This window comes from Ursus americanus, chromosome 3 (genome assembly GCF_024610735.1).
Source record: "Ursus americanus isolate L20-20 chromosome 3, mUrsAme1.1.p, whole genome shotgun sequence".
In the NCBI taxonomy this organism is placed as follows: Eukaryota; Metazoa; Chordata; class Mammalia; order Carnivora; family Ursidae; genus Ursus; species Ursus americanus.
The window spans coordinates 83,266,005-83,285,254 of NC_142129.1; the positions used below are offsets into that span (position 1 = coordinate 83,266,005).

Below are 19,250 nucleotides of genomic sequence, written 5' to 3' on the forward strand. Positions count from 1 at the left end.
TAGTTACAGTATATTAGGAAATTACACAAACTACATATGTATATACTATAATAACCATACCATGTTTATTTATTTCATGGTTAGCATGCAAATACAAACATAGTGACCATATATTATAATGATTACTTCTTAAACAGTTTTAAAAAATTAAGCAACTTTCTCAAAACTTGACCATTCCACAGGGATCCTGACCAACAATGCCAATTTTGTCCCTGCTATTGGTAAAACTTCTCAGAAATGGCAAGATCTCTTTTGCTCACATATCCTGTTCTGCTGTGTTATGGAATATACAGGGTAATCATCGAGGTATAGAAGGCCATGCAATTTGTACCAAAGCATGCAGTCAGGCTGTGGGTCTAGGAAAAGCTATTTCTTTCTTTCTGTTCTGAAAAATCCAACTTCTAACCTATGTTTTGTATTCCTCTTTATTTCCTGCTTAAGTCTTTATAAAATCTGCTCGAGCCCCTACCTCCCTATTGAAATTGCTTTCTCTGAGGTCGTGATTCTCAATCTTGGCTGCACACTGAAATCACCTGGGTACCTTTAGAAACCACGAATGCCAGGGTTCCCCCCCCCCCCCCAGGGATTGTGATTTCACTCCCCTGGGGCACAGCCAAGATGTCGGGCGCTGTCCAGCTTCCCAGGTGATCGTCATGTTCAGCCAGCGTGGGACCACTCACTGCAGCACGGTTCCTAGCAACCCTTCCTAGTGAAATACAGTGGTCCAGTTCTGTCTTCATTGTTCTTGTCCTTCCTACAGCGTTGGACATTATTGATTATTCCCTGGTTCTTGAAGCTTTCTTTTCTTTTGGAGGCCATTATTCTGAATCTCCTGTCTTACTTTCCCTCTGACTCCTGTGCTAACTAGCCCAGCTATGGGCATTCTTCCAAACTCCATTTCTGGGCTTCTATTCTCTGTGTATACTCCTTGGGCTTCAACTATTATCTCTGTGCCCAGATCTGCCAATTTTATGTCTCCAATTAATTTCCTTCATTCAATAAATGTTTACTCAGCCTGGCATTGCACCGGATGTTGGCATATTGTGACGCACAGTTTAGACAAAGTTCCTGCTTTCTATCTTGTAAATCCTCCTCCCTCAAGGGCATCTCCTCTTAAAGCTACTTCCACCCGAACTAAAGAAAAACTCAGCATTTTCTATCATAAATAAGCATCTCTTCTTAAGTACCCAATTCTGTCAATGGTGATACTTTTGCACTGGTTTTCTGGGTTCAAAATTTAGAAATTATTTTAGAAATTTTACTCTTCTCTCTTCTTTACTCTCTATGTTCAAACTGGCACCTGGTTTTGAGATTTTTCTGCTTCTTTCCTTTGTGCTTGCATTGTCTCATATCAATTTTATCCATCCCATTTTTCTTCATGCCACACAGTGAGGACTTCATCACCTCCTACAGAGATGACCACTGAAGCTTCTTTATTGGGATTCTTCCCTACCCACCTTCATCAGCTCCTATGCTAATCTCCCTAAAACAGACCACGTCACTCCTCTGCCCTTGTGCTCCTTTATTCATGTCCTTGTCAAGCACAGATTCTTGTATGTGCCTTTTAAGGCTCTTCTTCCTTAGCTGCCAACTCTGCTTATCCACTCTCCTCTTTGATTTTATCCTTCAGTTCAACCTTTTTCAAGAGGTTGCACCAGCCCACAGTAGAAAGTACACAGGACTGGGCTTATGAGGGCAGAGTGTCAGTCCTGGTGCTGCTGCAGGCCTCCTGGGTCATAACTTACCTCCTTGGGTTCTCATTGACTTCCTATGCTACTGAGGAAATAGGTATGTAGGACCCTAACGTCCTTTTTTATTTTCAAAATCAGCACTCTTCTCTCCTCCACTAGACGCAAATATTGCCTGTTCAGGCTGGTCTGCTCATGGTTTTCCCTATGGACTAGGAGCACCCCCACCTCTGCTTCTTTGCTTATGCTGTTAGCCTCGCTTGGGATGTCCTTTCTTCTCTATTCACCTTTCAAATCCATTCTAATCATCAATGCCCACTTGAGGCTAAGCTTCTTTGGGAAATCTTCCCCAGACCCTTGGATTGGCCATCCATTGGTCATCTCATTCTCCTTTAAGCTTTCATTACATTTTGCATCAATACTAATCCATAGAGCACTTGATTTAGTCATTTATTGGACTCTAACTTTTTGAAGTAATCCCTCAACTAGACCTATTAAAGACAGATGTGTACCTTATACTTTCCCAAGTTCCACCCCTGTTGACGAGTTTAGTGTTGACTGATTGAATCTGAGGTAGAAGGAGCACTTCTGGGATTCCCCCTAAGATATGTCCCTTAAGTTCAAACTAAAGAAAATATGAAGTATCTGGACTTTGCAAGACCTTGGAAGTAATCAAATTCGTCAGATGTTGCCCCCTGGAATCTAAAACAGAACAAAGTCCTTGTGAACATTCTTGTCTGGTTCTCTTACAGGAAGAATGATAGGGGTGTTCCAAGTGTTCAGTGATGTCAGTCTTTATATCTCCTAAGATAGATGTGTGTGTGTGTATGTGTGTGTGCATGCATGCGCGTGCATACATGCGCATGCATGTGTGCAAGGTATATGTAAGTATGTGTGTGTGCACAATCTAGAGGATGCAACTGGTCACAATGAGGGTGGCCTAGAATATGCTATGACCCAGAATAGCAAAAAGTATGAGGCAAAATGGGAACAACAAAATTTCATGATTCCTGGGGCGATGGAAAGAAGACAGTAGCTGAACTAATCCGAAGCCCTATGAATTAAAACCCATGTATACACAAATTCGTGGGTCAATCCTATTGCTGATTCTGGCATTCTCTATGTGATGAGAATCCCTAATTCTGCAAATCTTATAGTAAAAGAGAAATAAGGATTTTCAAAAAGAGATAAATTAGGCGTTATTACTTATATGTAAAGAAGTCTTCAAGTACCTATACTTAAAAATAAGCTCACATTCTGATGCTTTAAAAAATAGACTTCTAAAACTTAATGCATACACAACATTTTCAAGAATGCGATTATGGTTGGACTCACGTGCACTTCTGTTTTGCTTATAGACTGTCAGAGGTGCCACCGATGCCCCTCTACACACGTCTGTCCCTCTACATGGAAATGGAATATTTACCATAACAGGAGTCTGTGACCGAGCAGGAGGCAGCAAAATCGATCTGTAGGAATGAATCCTCATTCACAGCAATGTCTGTGGTGACCACATAGCGGGTGCTGGCCTTTTCAATGAAGACCAGGGCGTCACCAGAAGAGCCGCACACAGGCATCTTGGTGCCTCCTGGGTGGAGCAGCCATTTCCTACTATCCAGAGTTGTGAAATCATCCTCCAAGACCGTATTACCAGAAATATTTCCTCCGATAAGAATCTGAAAGGTATTTTTTAAGAAAACAAATTTTCAATATGGTTTCAAGATAGGAGAGAGTTCGGTCTTGTTTATTTGTGTTTATCTGTCAGACTGCTCAACACTGGCGTCACACGGCAAGCATCCTGTCAGGGGCCTTTCAGAACGCTTTTGTTTATGTGGTCTGCTTGCCCAGCTGGCAAGAAGCGACAGAAAACAAATCGACAGATTGACAAAACCATTCACAACCTTCATGGGCCAAACTATGCCTTTGGAAACTACATGCACCCAAGCTGGGAAAGCAAAATTTGGCTTACATGTGATTATTTTCCATGCGAAATTTCTATTTAAGGACAGTCGTATCCTAAGGCATTTCAGTTCCAATTCTTTGCCTGGATTCTAACCGTTTGTTAACAGGTTCTTTGAGTTCTATTTGATATGCATTTTATTATGTATGAAGATCCTTTAGAACTGTCCATAAGGATGTTAGGAAGATTTATTTATTTCTTCTTCAAAGGCTAGGAAAGAGGATTTGGAAACGACTGCATGTGGTACCAATGCTAATATGCACATTTTCCTTTTCAGAGAATTATAACCTCGTATCACGCTTGATAAAGTCCCTCTATCCATATGGCAGATTTCTCTATGTGCAGGACCTGGGCCTTCTGTTGTGTTGTTTGTTTTTATAGGCTCAGGCTCGAAGCTATATGGCATATCTAATCTAGCCGTGTGCCCATGGGCAAGTCATTCAATTGTGGGTCCGGGGCTTCCTCGACTGAACGAGGAGGCTGAACTGAATGCAATCCAGGCCACTTGCAGCTCGAGTGCCAACAATTATAATAGTTAATCTTGAATGCACTGACCTGGTCGATAACCCAGGGACTGTAGAAGTGCCCATTTTCAGACGGTTGCCACCAGCGGAGGCGAGTAGAAGCAGAACGGGCTTTCAAGGGTATCTCCAGGGCGATGTACCTGCCCATGTTGCTGGAGTTGCTGAAAAGGAACTCTTGAAGGAGACTCCATGACAGGCCGCCATTGAGCGAATACTGAAGAAGCACAGGTTGGCTCCTGGGGTCAGGAACACCTTTACCACATCCCAGTCTCATGAAGAACTGCACAAATCTGACACGAGTAAGATCTATTGTAGACTTTTTTTACTTCAGTGAGAAATTCACACTATTCACAAAAGACAAGCCCACAGGGTCATGGCGGGGGGAATGCATGGCTTTAATGAATATGATGATTTAATGAACGTCCAGAGCAATCATTTCAAAGTCCGATTTTCCTTTTTGACGTAAGGGAGTTAATAAAATGTGAAGTCTGAAAAAAAGGCAATTCTGTACCCGTATACATATTTTATGGCCCTCCACACAAGTGAGTCTGAGGGAACTGAGCATTCGCCGTACCCTCTGGCCATCCTATAAGAAGACGGAAGGGCTCCAAAGTCTCTCCAAGTGTGCGAGTGTGTATCGTTATCTATTTAAGATGAATTTGTCCTTAGTATCTGAAACTGGAAAAATGTTATGAATGTAGTTTATGCCATTAATTGGCAAAATCACCCATCCTATGGTTTTACCAGGTGTTTTTCAGATCTCCTGTTACTGGTTTGGGGAGACACATTTAAATGCAGCAGTTGTAGCACCTCTTTGTGAAAGGCCAGGCATCTTTTGGAAGAGGTATGTCAAGCCTGGGCTTCTTTTCCATCTTTTGTGCCAGGGGCAGGGAAGCATGAGTGTGGGGTGGTGGTGAGGGTGGGCTGTGCCAGCTTCTGACTATTGCTGGGTCTGGGATGGATGATACTGGCCATCGAGAACCGTGGCGGCCAGCCAGGGGCAGCCTTCCCAGCTGGCAGGGAGGTGGACGGAGTGGCAGCAACCAGCTAGGGTGCCAATGAAAACTAGCTCACATGTTATCTTTGGCAGGCAAGCTGCTGGTGCCTGGTCTGGCCGCCGTGCTAGCTGGTAATGCAGAATAAATTTCATGTGTAACCCAACACATACACCCAATTATGTATGCATGTCAAACATAGGAAGCATACTGGGACTTATAATAAAAGTTATTAGTTCCATATATAAAACCATGCGTTCTTCATGGGTTCCTCCCCTCCCCCATCTCCATTAACTAGGCATTCATTTATCTTATAACCCCGAGAAAATTGGGATTTTACATGGAGCGTTTTGAGGTCAATGTATGCAAATCCTACACAGCATGCTACTGAGATGAGATAAATAATGGAGCTTTTAACATTGGATTAATGAAAAAAAAATACATAGTTAGTACCTAGTGGACGTTGATATCTATAAAAACAATAACCATTTACAGAAAAATACCTTTTGGTCTACTGTCTACTTATATTGAGAAATGTTTATATATTAATTTAGTTATGGATAAATCCACATCGGAATTATTTAGAAAAGCCCAGTAATTTCTAAATTAGAGAACTCAGCTGCCAATGATAAATCTAAAATAAAGAGCATCAAATTAAACCATGTGCATTAAAATAGGAGGAAGAGAAATAAAATTTTGTTTTCTATCACTGTAAAATTATCTCACAGAATCGTATTTTTATGAAACATGGCCAAATTTATATTCAATAAATAAAAGATCTAGGTGAAAGAGGAGGATAAATATGTCAAGATCTATTTTAAGATACTCGGAAATGCTTTAAAAAACCAAAAACACAACTCCTTTTTTCACTTGCAAAAATAGGTCAGGGTTCCATTTTATACATGTTGAGTTGTCTTCTTTATTTTCCTGGCTAAGTTTTTGGCTCGTCAAATGATCAAGGGATACACATCTTGACAGGACATAATCCTCTGAGCCAGTTTAAAATGTTTGTTTCTGAGAGGCTGTGCTCAAATCAGAAAATGAGTGCCTAGAAAGCATGAGTAAATCATTGGAAAGAAATGTGTATAAAGAATAAGGCTAACTTCAAATATTCTTAACTTAAATTGCTAATGGATGGAAAATTAATGGTGGGTCATTTGAGGACGTATTCTATTTCAACTAAGCGTGGTGTAATTTTCCACATTGTTCAAGTGCTCATGAAAAGTATTCTCCAGAAGGTGGATAAAAAAGATGCAACATTATTTTCTTGAAGTGAAAGGAAGTGAAACATTGTCATTTCCTAGTCACCACCTTGTCAATAGCACTGATTTTGATATTGACTTGTGTCTGTTTAGCTATGTTTCATTTCTCATCTAGCTTATTTCACAAAGCTCTCTCGGTTTTAGGATGGAAATGACACGAGCTGTGTCTTAACGGAGTCTCAGATAAGAGAGAAGCTCAGCATTTCCAACGGAAGGCCTTGTCCTTGAGAGGTCTGCTTCTCTCTGATTTGATTATGTTCTGTGACTGTACATCACAATGGGGCTTTTCAACAGCATCTAAAAACGTTTACCTAGCATGTGATAAATCCAGATCTCGTGTCATCAACATGCGCAAGCCATCTTCGTTGAAAAAGAGGTTGTTTCCACTGGAAAGGATTCCACACTTCCGAGATGGCTTCCCGCCACTCATTAATAAGAATCGATCGGATTCTAGCTGACCTGAAAAAAGTGGTAAAGGTGATTTACCTATGACCCCAAAGATAGTCATATTCTTTTTTAAAGGAATATGGTTAAGTGCTTTAGGCAGTTTTGAAATACAAAGTCATGACCACTGAAGCCACATATTTTGGGAGAAGAGGTCTCTTCAACAGTTTAGCTTGTTTGAACTGTTTAACTTTGGCTGTATAATTTAAGGGGCCACATGACAGAAGGGGGGTGGGGCTTTTCCTGAGTAGCTATGGTCCAGCCAGCTGGGTCCTTCCTCTCAGCTCTCCTACGCTGCCAAAAATGACACTGGCTAGTCTGAGCGTGAGTCAGGCCAGAAGTAAGGGAGGGTAATGTAGTTTTTTCACTGGCCTCTTCGCTGTGTTTTTGCTACTCTGAGGACCGCGTCAGGCAGGTATTATAAAATATTTGTAAAAACACAATTTTAATGGAAGAAGTTACGGTGTAATTTAATATTTTCTATTAAATAATGTCTTTCAAAACCAGCTTACAAATCTCTCCAGATACTTATCTTAGATCTAGTGGGGTTTTTTTGATTGTGGTAAAATGCAAATAACACAAAATCGATCATTTTCAATATTTTAAAGTGAACTCAGTGGCATTTAGTACATTCGTACTCATGTTGTGCAACCATCACCACTACCTTGTTCCAGAACTTTTTAATCACCCATGAGGGAAACCGTATACCCTTTAAGCAGTCACTCCCTATTGCCCCCTCACCCAGCCCCTGGCAACCACTAATCTGCCTTCTGTCTCTATGGATCTGTCAATTTTGGATGTTTCACAGAATCATATGATATATAGCCTTTTGTGTCTGACCTCTTTCACCTGGCATGTTTTCAAGGTTCATCCATGTTGTTGCATGAATCAGTATTTCATTCTTTTTTTTGGCTGCATCATACTCCATTGCACTGATATACCTAAATCTAATATTATATTGTACCTCACAACCATAAATCTACTATAACAATTTTATAAACAACTTGGGAAAAAGAAGTCTTTTGTTCCCACTATCCTAACACACGTAGCTGTTACATTTGTTTAAGACTTTCTCTTATGAGGGGCGCCTGGGTGGCTCAGTCATTGGGCGTCTGCCTTCGGCTCAGGGAGTGATCCCGGCATTCTGGGATCGAGCCCTGCATCAGGCTCCTCCGCTGGGAGCCTGCTTCTTCCTCTCCCACTCCCCCTGCTCATGTTCCCTCTCCCGCTGGCTGTCTCTATCTTTGTCAAATAAATAAATAAAAAATCTTTAAAAAAGAAAAAGACTTTCTCTTATGAGAATATTTTTCCATTGTTTTATCAGAGTACATATCCAAGCACATTTTTCTATAACATTTTCGTCACAGACAATGATGTTAGATTCTAGGTATAAAACTGAGGTACAGAGTGAGAAGAGGCTGCTCAAGGAGCTGATGATAAACAACGACAGGAATTTATATTTTTGGAAACTTGTTCCCTCTACCCAAGATTAACTGTCTAGAGACAGTTCCTAAAATTATCATTAATCAGCAATTCCATGTGAGAGAAAAAGTGGTGAAAATAGCTTTAGTTTTCTCAATCATGGCCTTGCTCATTCTCATTGCATTGCCTCAAAAACGGAACCCTATATAATTCAGAATGAAATGAAGGCGTGGGTGGTCCCAATTGTAAGCATAAATAATGAATGTTAGAGTGGAATTCACGATTACTTCTATATTACAAATTACATTTACTATGTAAGTTCTTTCACAAAGCTCCATAGGATTTATTTTTAAAAGATTACCTTCAAAATCATCCTTGAGAAAATCAGGATTTTTGGTGCTTATTTTACAGGTGGGACCTGAGTAGCCGGGATCACATATACACTTGGTTCCATTGATACAACTCCCATGTCCGTTACACATCTCTTCACATTGGGGACCAATATAGACATTATCGATGGCCCACGTCACTGGCTGAGAGCCTGCAGGGTAAAATCCTTGGTACCATCTGAAACGCACAGATCTGGAAAAGAGGCACAAGTCTTTTAAAATCGCATCAACAGAACAACGTAGGCTCAAAATAAGGACATCTGATCAAGGAGCAGCGGCCAGTCAGTGCCTCTGCACCACACTCACGAAGTAGAAAACATGGTTTGACATTTCACGAACACAAACTCCATTCCTCAATATCCAGGATTTTGCCAATTTATGTTTTTGCTTCCTGTAAGCCCTTCCCAATCCTATCACCAGGCCAAATTCCACCTGACCCTCCACCTTTTTCAACAGTGACTTCTTTGGTGATGCTTTCTCCATTCTGACCATCTACACTCCGCATAACTAATCTTTTTCTTCATAAATTGAGGTAAAATTCACGTAACAGAAAAGCAACCATTACTTATTTAAGGGGTACGACTTGGGGGCAGTCAGCACATTCCCAGTGTTCAGCTAACCACCACTTCGATCAAGTTCCAAGACATTTTCATCACCCCAAAGGGAAACCTTGTGTCTATTAAGCAGTCAGTCCCCATACCATCCTAGCTCCAGCCCCCGACAGCCATTAATTAATTTTATTTCCAAGTAAATTGTCCTATCATATTGTTGATGATAGCTTCTTGGAAATAACCTACATATTTAGGTAGTAGTCCAAAAATAGTTTAGTATATTTTATTAGACACAAAAGTCAATTCAAAGAAGACAGGTTTATTTTTGAGGGGCTAGACATAGAGACGGCATGCACACTCCTTTTTGTACCCTATGAACGTGTCCCATTTTCAGTAATCATAGAAACCAAATTCAGAATAATTTTTTAAATTTGAGAAATAGAAATTAGAAGTCAATTTTGGAAGTACTTATTAGGCTTCTAAAGTTTAGTAGATAGTAAAGCAGATGGAGTCAAGTTCCCACATATAATTTTAACCCTAATTTCATTGTTTATCTCAAGACTCCAACCATACTGAGCTGCTCCCAAAATGCCAGTTCATAATTACATTTTATTTTCAAATACTTGTCAGAGTTTAGTCTTGGCAAGAAGCACTTTCTACCCTTTGAACTTTCAGACTGCTGAGCTGAGGGAAATGGCTAGAGCTTTCCTTTGAACAAAAGCCTACATGGATTTTTTTGAACTTCTTATTTATTCAAATGTCCTGAATACAAATGAGCCACCTTGGTTGGATATTTATTATTGTTCACCTGCCTTGACACAGAAACTGCAAGCACTGTGATAAATGGGCTGAAGGGTCTGGTTTCACTGTGCTTCCCTTCTGCTGAAATCTTATTTTGAAAATTTCTCACTGCCACCCTCCCTGGTGAATGTCAGCGTTTGTTCTCCTAAGCCAGTGGTATTCAAAAGGAACTGTTTTTCAAACGTAAACTTAAAATTTCAAGCACACAACAGTGCTTTCTTCAGACAGGGGTTTTGGTTGACTCATTATGAAACTGTACAAAGCAAAAGCAATTAGGAAGTTTTACAGACAAAAAGGCTCCTAGATGAAAAGGACACAAAGGTGATGTGAATAAAACTCAATGGAAGCTCCATACTTCATGCTTCAAAGGTGAATTGACTAGATGTGGAGGCAAACACGGTCATTTTTGCACCTGAAAACATCTCATATGCTTTTTTGGTACCTGGGGTTCAGTAAGAGCACAGAAGAGGGTAATTTAAATATGGGTTATATATATATTTTTTAGCATCTAGCTTGTACTGTCACTATGGACCATGCTGAATACAAACCAAGCAATGGTTCACTGAGTTGGAGAAAATTTAACTTTTGCCTTCCAGCAATTCATGCCTGTGTGGGTTTTAAGAAGAGTGTTAATTCTTTTCCTGAAACAAGGACCAGACAACACTATTAAGGAAAATTCTTCTCTTTGCAGAAGTGGTTGAAGGCAGTTTGGAAGGTCGGTTTATACCATTCTGAGAGCGGGCATGCCTCTCAACAGATTTCTTTTCTTTTTATAGAAATAAAAATGACACGGAGTACAAAAAACACAATGGCCTAAGTTCTATCCCTTTATCATTGGAGGAGATATATTTTTAACTGACACTCAGTAGCAGTGGGTGAAAATGTATACATTTCTAATGTTCAAATTATATTGCCTTATGACTTCTCTCATTCAGATTTCCAAATTGTATTTCCTCATGCATCAGCACAGCCCCGCGGACATCACCAATTCTGAGAGAGGTGGTTTCCATGACACTGGAGCAACTGTCCTGTGACTTCATTCCATATTTCTTTAAATAGGATTGTTTCCATGTGGGAACGTGCTGAAGCGAGTCTCAGTTGTTAAAACAATGTAAACTCATGGCCTACACCCTATCTTTAGGGTGGTTTCCTAGTTTACCCAATTCTTAGCTGAGCAATAGGAAGAAATGAGAGGTCCATTAAAGAGAAAATTGGGAGCTTTTCAACAATAACCATAATGGTCACAATCTGGGCCATAGGTGTCTGCGTGATTGGCCAGCAGGCCTTTCCCTGCCTACACTGCCCATAAGCGTGGATTTTTGGCAGCTAGGCTTCTGTTGCATGGCTTAGCTTTCTGGCTATAGCTGATTGATTTAGATTGTCTTTTCTAGAAATGTGGAATTAGGAGTTCTGGCACGTGAGAGCAGTCGTTTGTTGAGTGATGTTAAGGTCAACATGATAAAAATGAGGGTCACATACTCCTTTTGCTGAAGTCCTCACACTTTGAGTGGGGTCCATGAAATTCCCCAATATGCTTCTCCTAAGTTCTTCTACTTTTTGGTAAGCCCCTTCATATTTCCTGCAACATCGGATCTTAAATAATAGAACTGATTTTGGGTAAAAAGTGTTTCCTGAGCTCTTTCTCCCTGCCCTATTCTTCTATAGACAGTCCTCCCCACCCCCAGCAATAACAGCTTTCTGGTTGTGCCGGCTGAATTGTCAGCTCTATCTTCTAGAGAACCATGAGGACATTCTGCTTAGTAATGCTCATTTTTTTTTTAATAGTTGGATTTTCCATTGGGATCATATCCTGGTGTAATAGCAAGAATTAATAAATGACATCCATGACAGCTCAAAATATTATAGTCCTTAGCAATCAAATTATAAAAATTATGCTGATGACATGATGAGAAGCAAATGGATTTATGTTCAAAGAGAATACGGACTAGTGAAAAGTCACTTTCACCCTTTTGGAAAAGTACTAGGTATTAGTCGTTTTGCTTGAAGACCCAAGACTTCTAATTATGCTGAGTTTCACACTGGGAATGTAAATCTGTTTCCATCTTGAAAGTATATTAGTACTTTCTTCTTTTCTTGACATACCCTGAAAGAACAAGTTCTTTCTTCTGAGAGAAAAGACAAATTCTGAGGCAGCCTGCTTTATTGACTTCCTCTCTTTGTTTGCTTACATTATTAGGTTTAGTTTTTGAACTATTCATTTCAATTCTATTAGAATTGAAGTCCTTTATCTCCAAATAGCTTTCCGACAGACAAGTCAAATACATGGAGCAAGAATGCTGAGAGAGGTTGGAAAAGCAGAAATGCCTGGAGGGGGGAGAGCGGAACAATTTTTTTTTTTTTTTTTTTTAATGAGGCACCTAGAATATTCTGTGGGCTTCCATCCTCTCGCTGTTCCCTCTCCCTACACAAGAGACAAAGGTAGATGTCTGAAAGTCATAAAATTCTTACTCCATTTATATTGGGAGCTGGGGGCAGGTGGGGGGGATTACAATATTAGGAGAAAACCATATTTCTGTTGCTTTCTCATGGATCTAATAAAGACCCGTGGGGGATGTGAATCACTACAGAGTGCGGTCCAGGATGTACTCTTTTAAATCTATCTTCGAACTCTGAGTAGTGTGTCAGCTCAGAGCCCCATGTTTAGAGTATCCACTGATCTGCTGAAGTGGAGAACTAGGGGGAGGTCACCCCCCATGAAGTGGCAAGCCAACGGTGACATCGGGGAGAACATCGTCAAATGAGAAAGATGGCGGTGTGAAGCGGCAGGTCCTCACCCGCAAAGGTGCAGCTTCCCAAAGTGCACGACCTCCCTCCTCCAGCCCTGGGTGGTCCCCGCGTAGTAGGTGCTGCTCGGGTGGTGCTCGGTGGAGCACAAGGAGCTGACGTGGCTGCTGCTGTGGTAGCACAGGGGGAGCAGCAGGTGCCAGGTCGCCCCGAAGTCCCTTGAAAACTCCAGTCTGACTGGATCGGTGGATGAGCTATCCGTGGAGCAACCCACGTTGATCTTGGGGAGGAAGGAAAAAAGCGATACAAATTACTTCAGAGCAACAGGCCTTGAAATGATTCACCACTTCGTTCTTTTCTCGAGAGTCCATTTTCCTGGGAACTGTCTTGCTGAAATATTTAACACTATAAAATTCTGTTTTGCCTAACTGAGTAATATCATATATTACCTTCAAATAATAATTTTTTCATAAAGAACCTCAAAGGGCCTCATAAAAAATTTATTTTCCCTCCTTTTATAAAAAGCTAGGAAATGGGTAAGGCAGAGGCTGGCGTGGATTCCAAATTTTACCTCTGGCCTACTTTCACAGCCAAGCCAAGCAAATCGTAATGAAAAGACTGTTTCCTGACTTCTAGCCATTAGCTTTTTTTCAGTCCACGAGAGAGGAAGACCCTCTGTTTTCCTCCTTGCGACACCTTCCAAATAATCCTCAAAGTTCTGCACGCAAAAAAACTTCAGTATGTATTCAATATTAAGACAAAACGAAACACAATTATTGTCACTATTTCCGTGGCACAGGGAGAACGTTTTTCAGAAAGACCTTCTTAACCATTAGGGAAATAACCACTTCATTCCTTTTTCCATGCTTTCAAGTAAATAAACTAAAACTTAATTAAATAAATGCATGTAATTCTTTCTATGCAATTTTCCCCTCTTGCAACTGAGATTAATATTTTCTTGGTATTGTAGCACCCAGATATATTCATATTTATAATTTTTGTTGTTGAACTTACTCCTTTACCTTTTGATGAGGAAACTATTAACATTAGATAAACTTTTCAACTAGAGGTATTTGTTTCTACCTAGATCTCCTGAAAACAGAACAGGGCCACATGTGCTATCTTTTTAAATTAACATTTAAAGCATGCATTTAGACAATATAATAGAAGGTTATTTAAGTAACTTAAAACTAGAAAATATAACAGAGAGTCTAAAATAGATATAGAATAATTTCTCTATGAAAGCATCATTTGGTCTCTGACTTTTGAGATGCAAAAGACAACTCTAATTTAGAGGCTACTGAGAGTTAACCTAAAACAAATATTCAGAATTTTGTTGATGCAGTTAGGCACCACTGTAAGCCTTCCCAAGGTAGAGAGAGATCTCGGCTATGAAACAAGCATTTTTGAAAGTTAGTACTACTGAATGCTGGCACAACGCACCCTTGGTCCTGCTGATTTTATCTAAGTGCTTGAAATACATAAAAGTATCTCTTTTATACATTATTAATTTGCTCTCTTCCAAATTATAAGGAGTCCATGAATATTAATGAAATACACAAAAATTATAAAAATAGTGTAGTGTTGTTTTATCTGTCGAATCCATGGTGGCATCATGATAAATATTATATAAATGTGCCCGGCATGGTACAGCAGTAGTTACACTGACTGGGTCTTAACTAACACGTAAAAATTGTGACAACAATAATACTAGAATAGTATGACCCTTTTCGTTTTCATCATGTTTAAAATAATTTATTTCAACAACTTCCCATCATAGTAGGTAAGGAGATTATGTCATAAATAAAGGACAAAAATTCAGAAATATAAACCTTAGTAGGACAATTGGTTCTGCTAATAAAAATGAATTATGATGTGAAACCTTTTTTGTCCCTGCACAAAAATGGAAAGTCATAACGCATGAGATTATCTGAGATTTTCCTTCTCTTTCCTGGCTTTTGCTCAAATTTAAAGCATTTAAAGCATTTCTGACAGAACCATGTCAAGTACCTCAAATTGTATGATGGTGTTCTCGTTCACATCCAGGTCACGAGTGGTAATGGAATGCTCACCAACTTCATTTGAAACAAATACCATTGCTGAATCTTCCTCACTGTTATGTAAGAAAACAACAAGAAATCCATTGGGCGAAAGTTCATTGTGATTTGTATGGGGCAATGGTTTTATTTTAGCGTCTCAATTAAAGACTTACGGAGCTCCTTTTGAGGAATACGGGCAATAAAGGCCAATGTTACCACCAGGATAGAAAAACCAGTTGTCTTCTCTGGGTCCAAAGTCAAATGTATCCAGAAGCATCAGAGGGTTGTTTAGATTATTCCCATCAATAATGAAGTCATCAACAATCCAGATTTCTTCTTTCTTACCTAAGGCATTTTTGGATTAAAAAAAAGTTTTTCCAATGGTTAAAATCGCAGAGACATTTTTGCTCGTTAGAAGAAAGTAAAGGACAGAAAGGAATCCATAACAACAGGTTAAAAATATGCCTTCCAGACAAAGTAACACATACCATATGACAGTGTATTTATAGCAATTGAGGTATGAAAACATTAAGCTGTCAATCATATTAAGTTGAGAGAGCAGGAACAGCCTCACTGGCTTTGGAAAGCTGAGAGGGTTTGTGAAAATGTGCTCCCCTTCCAGTCACAGTGCGGTGGTGCTGCAGACCCTCCACTGCCGAGAATGGGATTCGAGTTATGTTTTCATGGTATCAAGGGATCTGGAAGATATCTGCATCTGTGAGCATAGGCGGTCAAGCCTGAGGATTTAAAACTGAGGTACGCTAGTCAACTTGAGGAGCAACTCATTACCTTTTCGAGTCAACTCATGACAAGGCATCATGCTATGGTCAGGCCAAAGGACTGCGGTCATGAAAACACTGGCCTGATGCATAATTTTATTTAATTGTTAAAACTACACAGAAGAATATACTCAGTGTTATATACATTTTTTAAATGTTTTTCAGAACATTTATGTTTATTTGAAGATACGTGGAACTATCCAGAAAACTAGTAAAATCACTCCATAGGCTGTCATAGAATTTGATTCAGCAACACAGGCCGGGTGTCGAAGGAAGAGACCTACAGAGTAGAGAGGAGGGCAAACCCAGGCTGCCTTGGCAAAACGTGGTCTGGACTCAAGAAAACAAGGAGATAAGACCATGCCAAGCAGACACATCAAGATTCCCCAAGGTTGCTTCTTCATTGATTTCTACTTTGATTACAATTCTTACAGACTATCTATCTATATTATATAATAATATAGATAGATAGTCTGTAAACAGGAGCCTGTAGAAATAACCTGATGATTTAAATGAAGTCATGTGTGTCTCTCTCTCTCTAATCCTATCACTGTTCTAATTCTAGTAGCTTTCTTCTTTTTTGTTTTGGAAGCAGCTGGTGAAAACAATAAAGAAAAATCAGGTAAGCATTCCAACCATAACATGAAGACAATAATCCTCTGGATTGTGAAACTTGGTTGTATTTATTTACATTTATTTGGTGATTATAAAAGATTATTTTTTCTGTTCATAATAAGTTAAAAAAATTTTTGGCTTACTAGTTATAAAGTAAAAATTCAATTTAAATTTTAGAGATAGCAGTACATTTTTCTTACTCATTTCTCTGTTACCTCTGCAAAGAATCTGCTTAATGGGATATCTCCATGCTTACTCAGGCCATTAAATGCATGATTTGGTAGAGTCTGGTCCTTTATAATCAGCAGTTAATAGAAATATTAGAAGCAATAAAACATTACAAATTTGTCTGAAAATGCTGTTAAATTATACATTCACTTTAACTTACCACTGAAGCGGGTGTGTGTGATAAGAATATTTTATCTAAGGCACTTTCTGCTTGGTGTAAGTCCCTGTCACTTTGTCATGGTTATTTTGCTGGAATGTTGTTCTGTCTCAATAATGAAATGCCACACTCAGAAGAACTATTTATTCTTAAATGAATTTAGCAGGAATGTAGTCATAATTGATGAGTGACTAATGATAATGTTAAATCATTTATTTAAAGATTTTATTTATTTATTTGAGAGAGTGTGCTCATGAGCAGGGGGGAGGGGAAGACGAGAGGGGGAAGCTAGTTCCCCACTGAGCAAGGAGCCCGATGTGGGACTCGATTCCAGGACTCTGGGATCATGACCTGAGCTGAAGGCAGATGCTTAATGGACTGAGCCCCCCAGGTGCCCCAATGCTCAATTATTTTTTAAAAACCTTAACGCTGTAAGAGGCTTTAGCTATATTTATGAGGCTTTAGCTATACTTACATCAAGAGAACTTACGAGTCAAGCACAAAGAGCCGATAAAGATACATAAAGTTAAATACTCGTTGAGACTCCTCTAGGTACAACGTGTGTTAGGGACAACGAAACTACTCAGTTGACAAACACCTCCTCTACATCTTAGAAACAAACATGTTAAAATGCCACAGTCAGTCCGGATCATAGGAGAACATCTGCGTTCTTACCATTATTATAAGGTTGCCAGAGTCTAAACCTTGTAGCGTTGGTCTGGGCAGTATACGGCAAGGGCACATTAATGAAAAGTATGTTGGTCGTTTGAGGGAAGTAAAATTCGTCCATCAGGTGCCAAGTGATTCCCCCGTTGATGGAGAACTGTAGTAGGATAGAGTGAGACCTCTCCGGGGTACCTAGAGAGAAGACACCACGGCATAAAACATATTGTGATAAAAGTGGGGAAGTGGTATGTTCTAGGGCTCTCCTTTTGGCATTGATGCATAAGCCTCCCATAGAGGCTTTCGAGTCCAAATGCTTCGGAGGCAGCAGCTTCAAGCAGCGTCAGGTGGGGCTCTCTGTACAACTGTATCTCAAAACGCACACCCGATCTCAGATTTTCGCACAACAGTATCTCCCTCTCTTTCTCAGATATGAATACATATCTTTCTGTATTTCATTTAGGAAATATTATGTCAGAGAATTTTGCTTCTACGGGCATCACAATTTTATAAATGGTTAAACATTTAAATCTCAGGATACAAATAAAAATCTACTATCCAAAGGGCATTATTTGTCAAGGAAATGATTTAGTTAATATGAAAGGTCATAATGGCAAAGAAGCTGTCTTTTGGGGGTTCACGTCTGTAAAAGAAAATCCAAAATGTCCATAAGCTAAAGTTTTAAAATTTAAAATTCTTACACCGAGGAAGTAGTGGTGGCGAACAGACTCAGGGACATGATGATAAATATAACTGCCACAGAATTAGTATGATTACTACAGCTATACGAAATTTTTGCAAAATCAGTAGTTATCTTCCTCTTATATTAAGATGAACTTATATTATAGAAGCACATTGATGAACATTTATTTACTCAAATTTATGTCAGCTGTCCCATGTAACAGAATTTATGGGCCTCAAATCCATCATTTCTTTGTGGGGGAGGAATTGGGTAAGGCAAGGGAGAGTTCTCCTAGAGGGAAATAATGAATTCTACCCATAGAAACGACTTACCTTTTGCTATAAATCTAAGTGAAAACTGGACATACATAGTATTGGTACAGTCTAGATCTCTTGAAATAAGCATCCTCAGTCCTTCCTGAAAACACAAACATGTACGTTAAACAACCTTATTTCATCAGAATTATTTTCCTTTGACTTTTATACACCCAACTTGCATTAGCTAAGTAATAGATACATACATGTAATGACCCAGAAGCAATGCTGGGTCCAGCTGAAAAAGGCTTTCTTTTCTTATGACTGCATAACCCAAGTTCATTGTCTCAACTCGACATCCCACTTTGCTGTGACTTTTATAAAAAGCAGTGCAAAAACGACAGCATTACCTATCTGCAGGCCTTTTTAAAAAGTAGCCTCCTTTGACCCCAGCACGCCATGAGAGGAGTAATGAGGAAACAGATGGAAATTCTCTGCCAAGTGCTCCTGCTGGAAGTTGGGAACTAATAGGTAACTTTTTCAGTGTTCCAAGGAGTCGTAGGGACTTACTCCTCCTTTGTGCGCTCTGACAGCGCTGGGAGGCTCTCATTCAGGCTGACACAACACCCTCCAGTTGGTCAAGTTAAATAAGGCATAACTAAGTGAGTCCCCATGCCTCGGCTGTAACTGCTCATGCAGAGAAGCCAAAGAAGGAAGAAAGTGATCACATTAGCTTTGGTAATTTTTTCTGCTAATTAACTATTTCTGGTTGCCTGGGATTGACAGCCCCAATAGCTTGTTTTCTCTGTGTGTACATGGGACTGCAGTGACAACCAGTAAAATAGAATTTCACTATGCAAGTGTCCTAAGGTACGTATAAGCCTTTTAGCATCTTAGCTGTGACTTCTGAATGAAGTGACTCTTCCGTGGTATAGGACTGTGTGATACTGAGTGGACGCTGTGTGTGTCTTCCTTCCAACCTTCCTTCCTTCCTTTTTAAACATTTATTTATTTATTTGAGAGACAGAACAAGCAGGAGGGGCAGACGGAGA

At 39.7% G+C, this 19,250-nt stretch overlaps 1 protein-coding gene across 2 annotated transcripts in view; it reads right to left on the minus strand.

The window, feature by feature from the left end:
• Positions 1-19,250, minus strand: part of RELN (reelin) — a 482,353-nt gene that overhangs the window by 59,551 nt on the left and 403,552 nt on the right. For both annotated transcript variants that reach the window (XM_087861166.1, XM_087861167.1), the window contains exons 37-45: positions 18,277-18,361; positions 17,275-17,457; positions 14,994-15,165; positions 14,792-14,894; positions 12,832-13,061; positions 8,657-8,877; positions 6,741-6,888; positions 4,204-4,462; positions 3,115-3,364 (exon numbers count right to left, since the gene is read on the minus strand). In XM_087861166.1, coding sequence (XP_087717292.1) covers positions 3,115-3,364; positions 4,204-4,462; positions 6,741-6,888; positions 8,657-8,877; positions 12,832-13,061; positions 14,792-14,894; positions 14,994-15,165; positions 17,275-17,457; positions 18,277-18,361 — 1,651 coding nt within the window. The remainder of the gene's footprint in view (positions 1-3,114; positions 3,365-4,203; positions 4,463-6,740; positions 6,889-8,656; positions 8,878-12,831; positions 13,062-14,791; positions 14,895-14,993; positions 15,166-17,274; positions 17,458-18,276; positions 18,362-19,250) is intronic.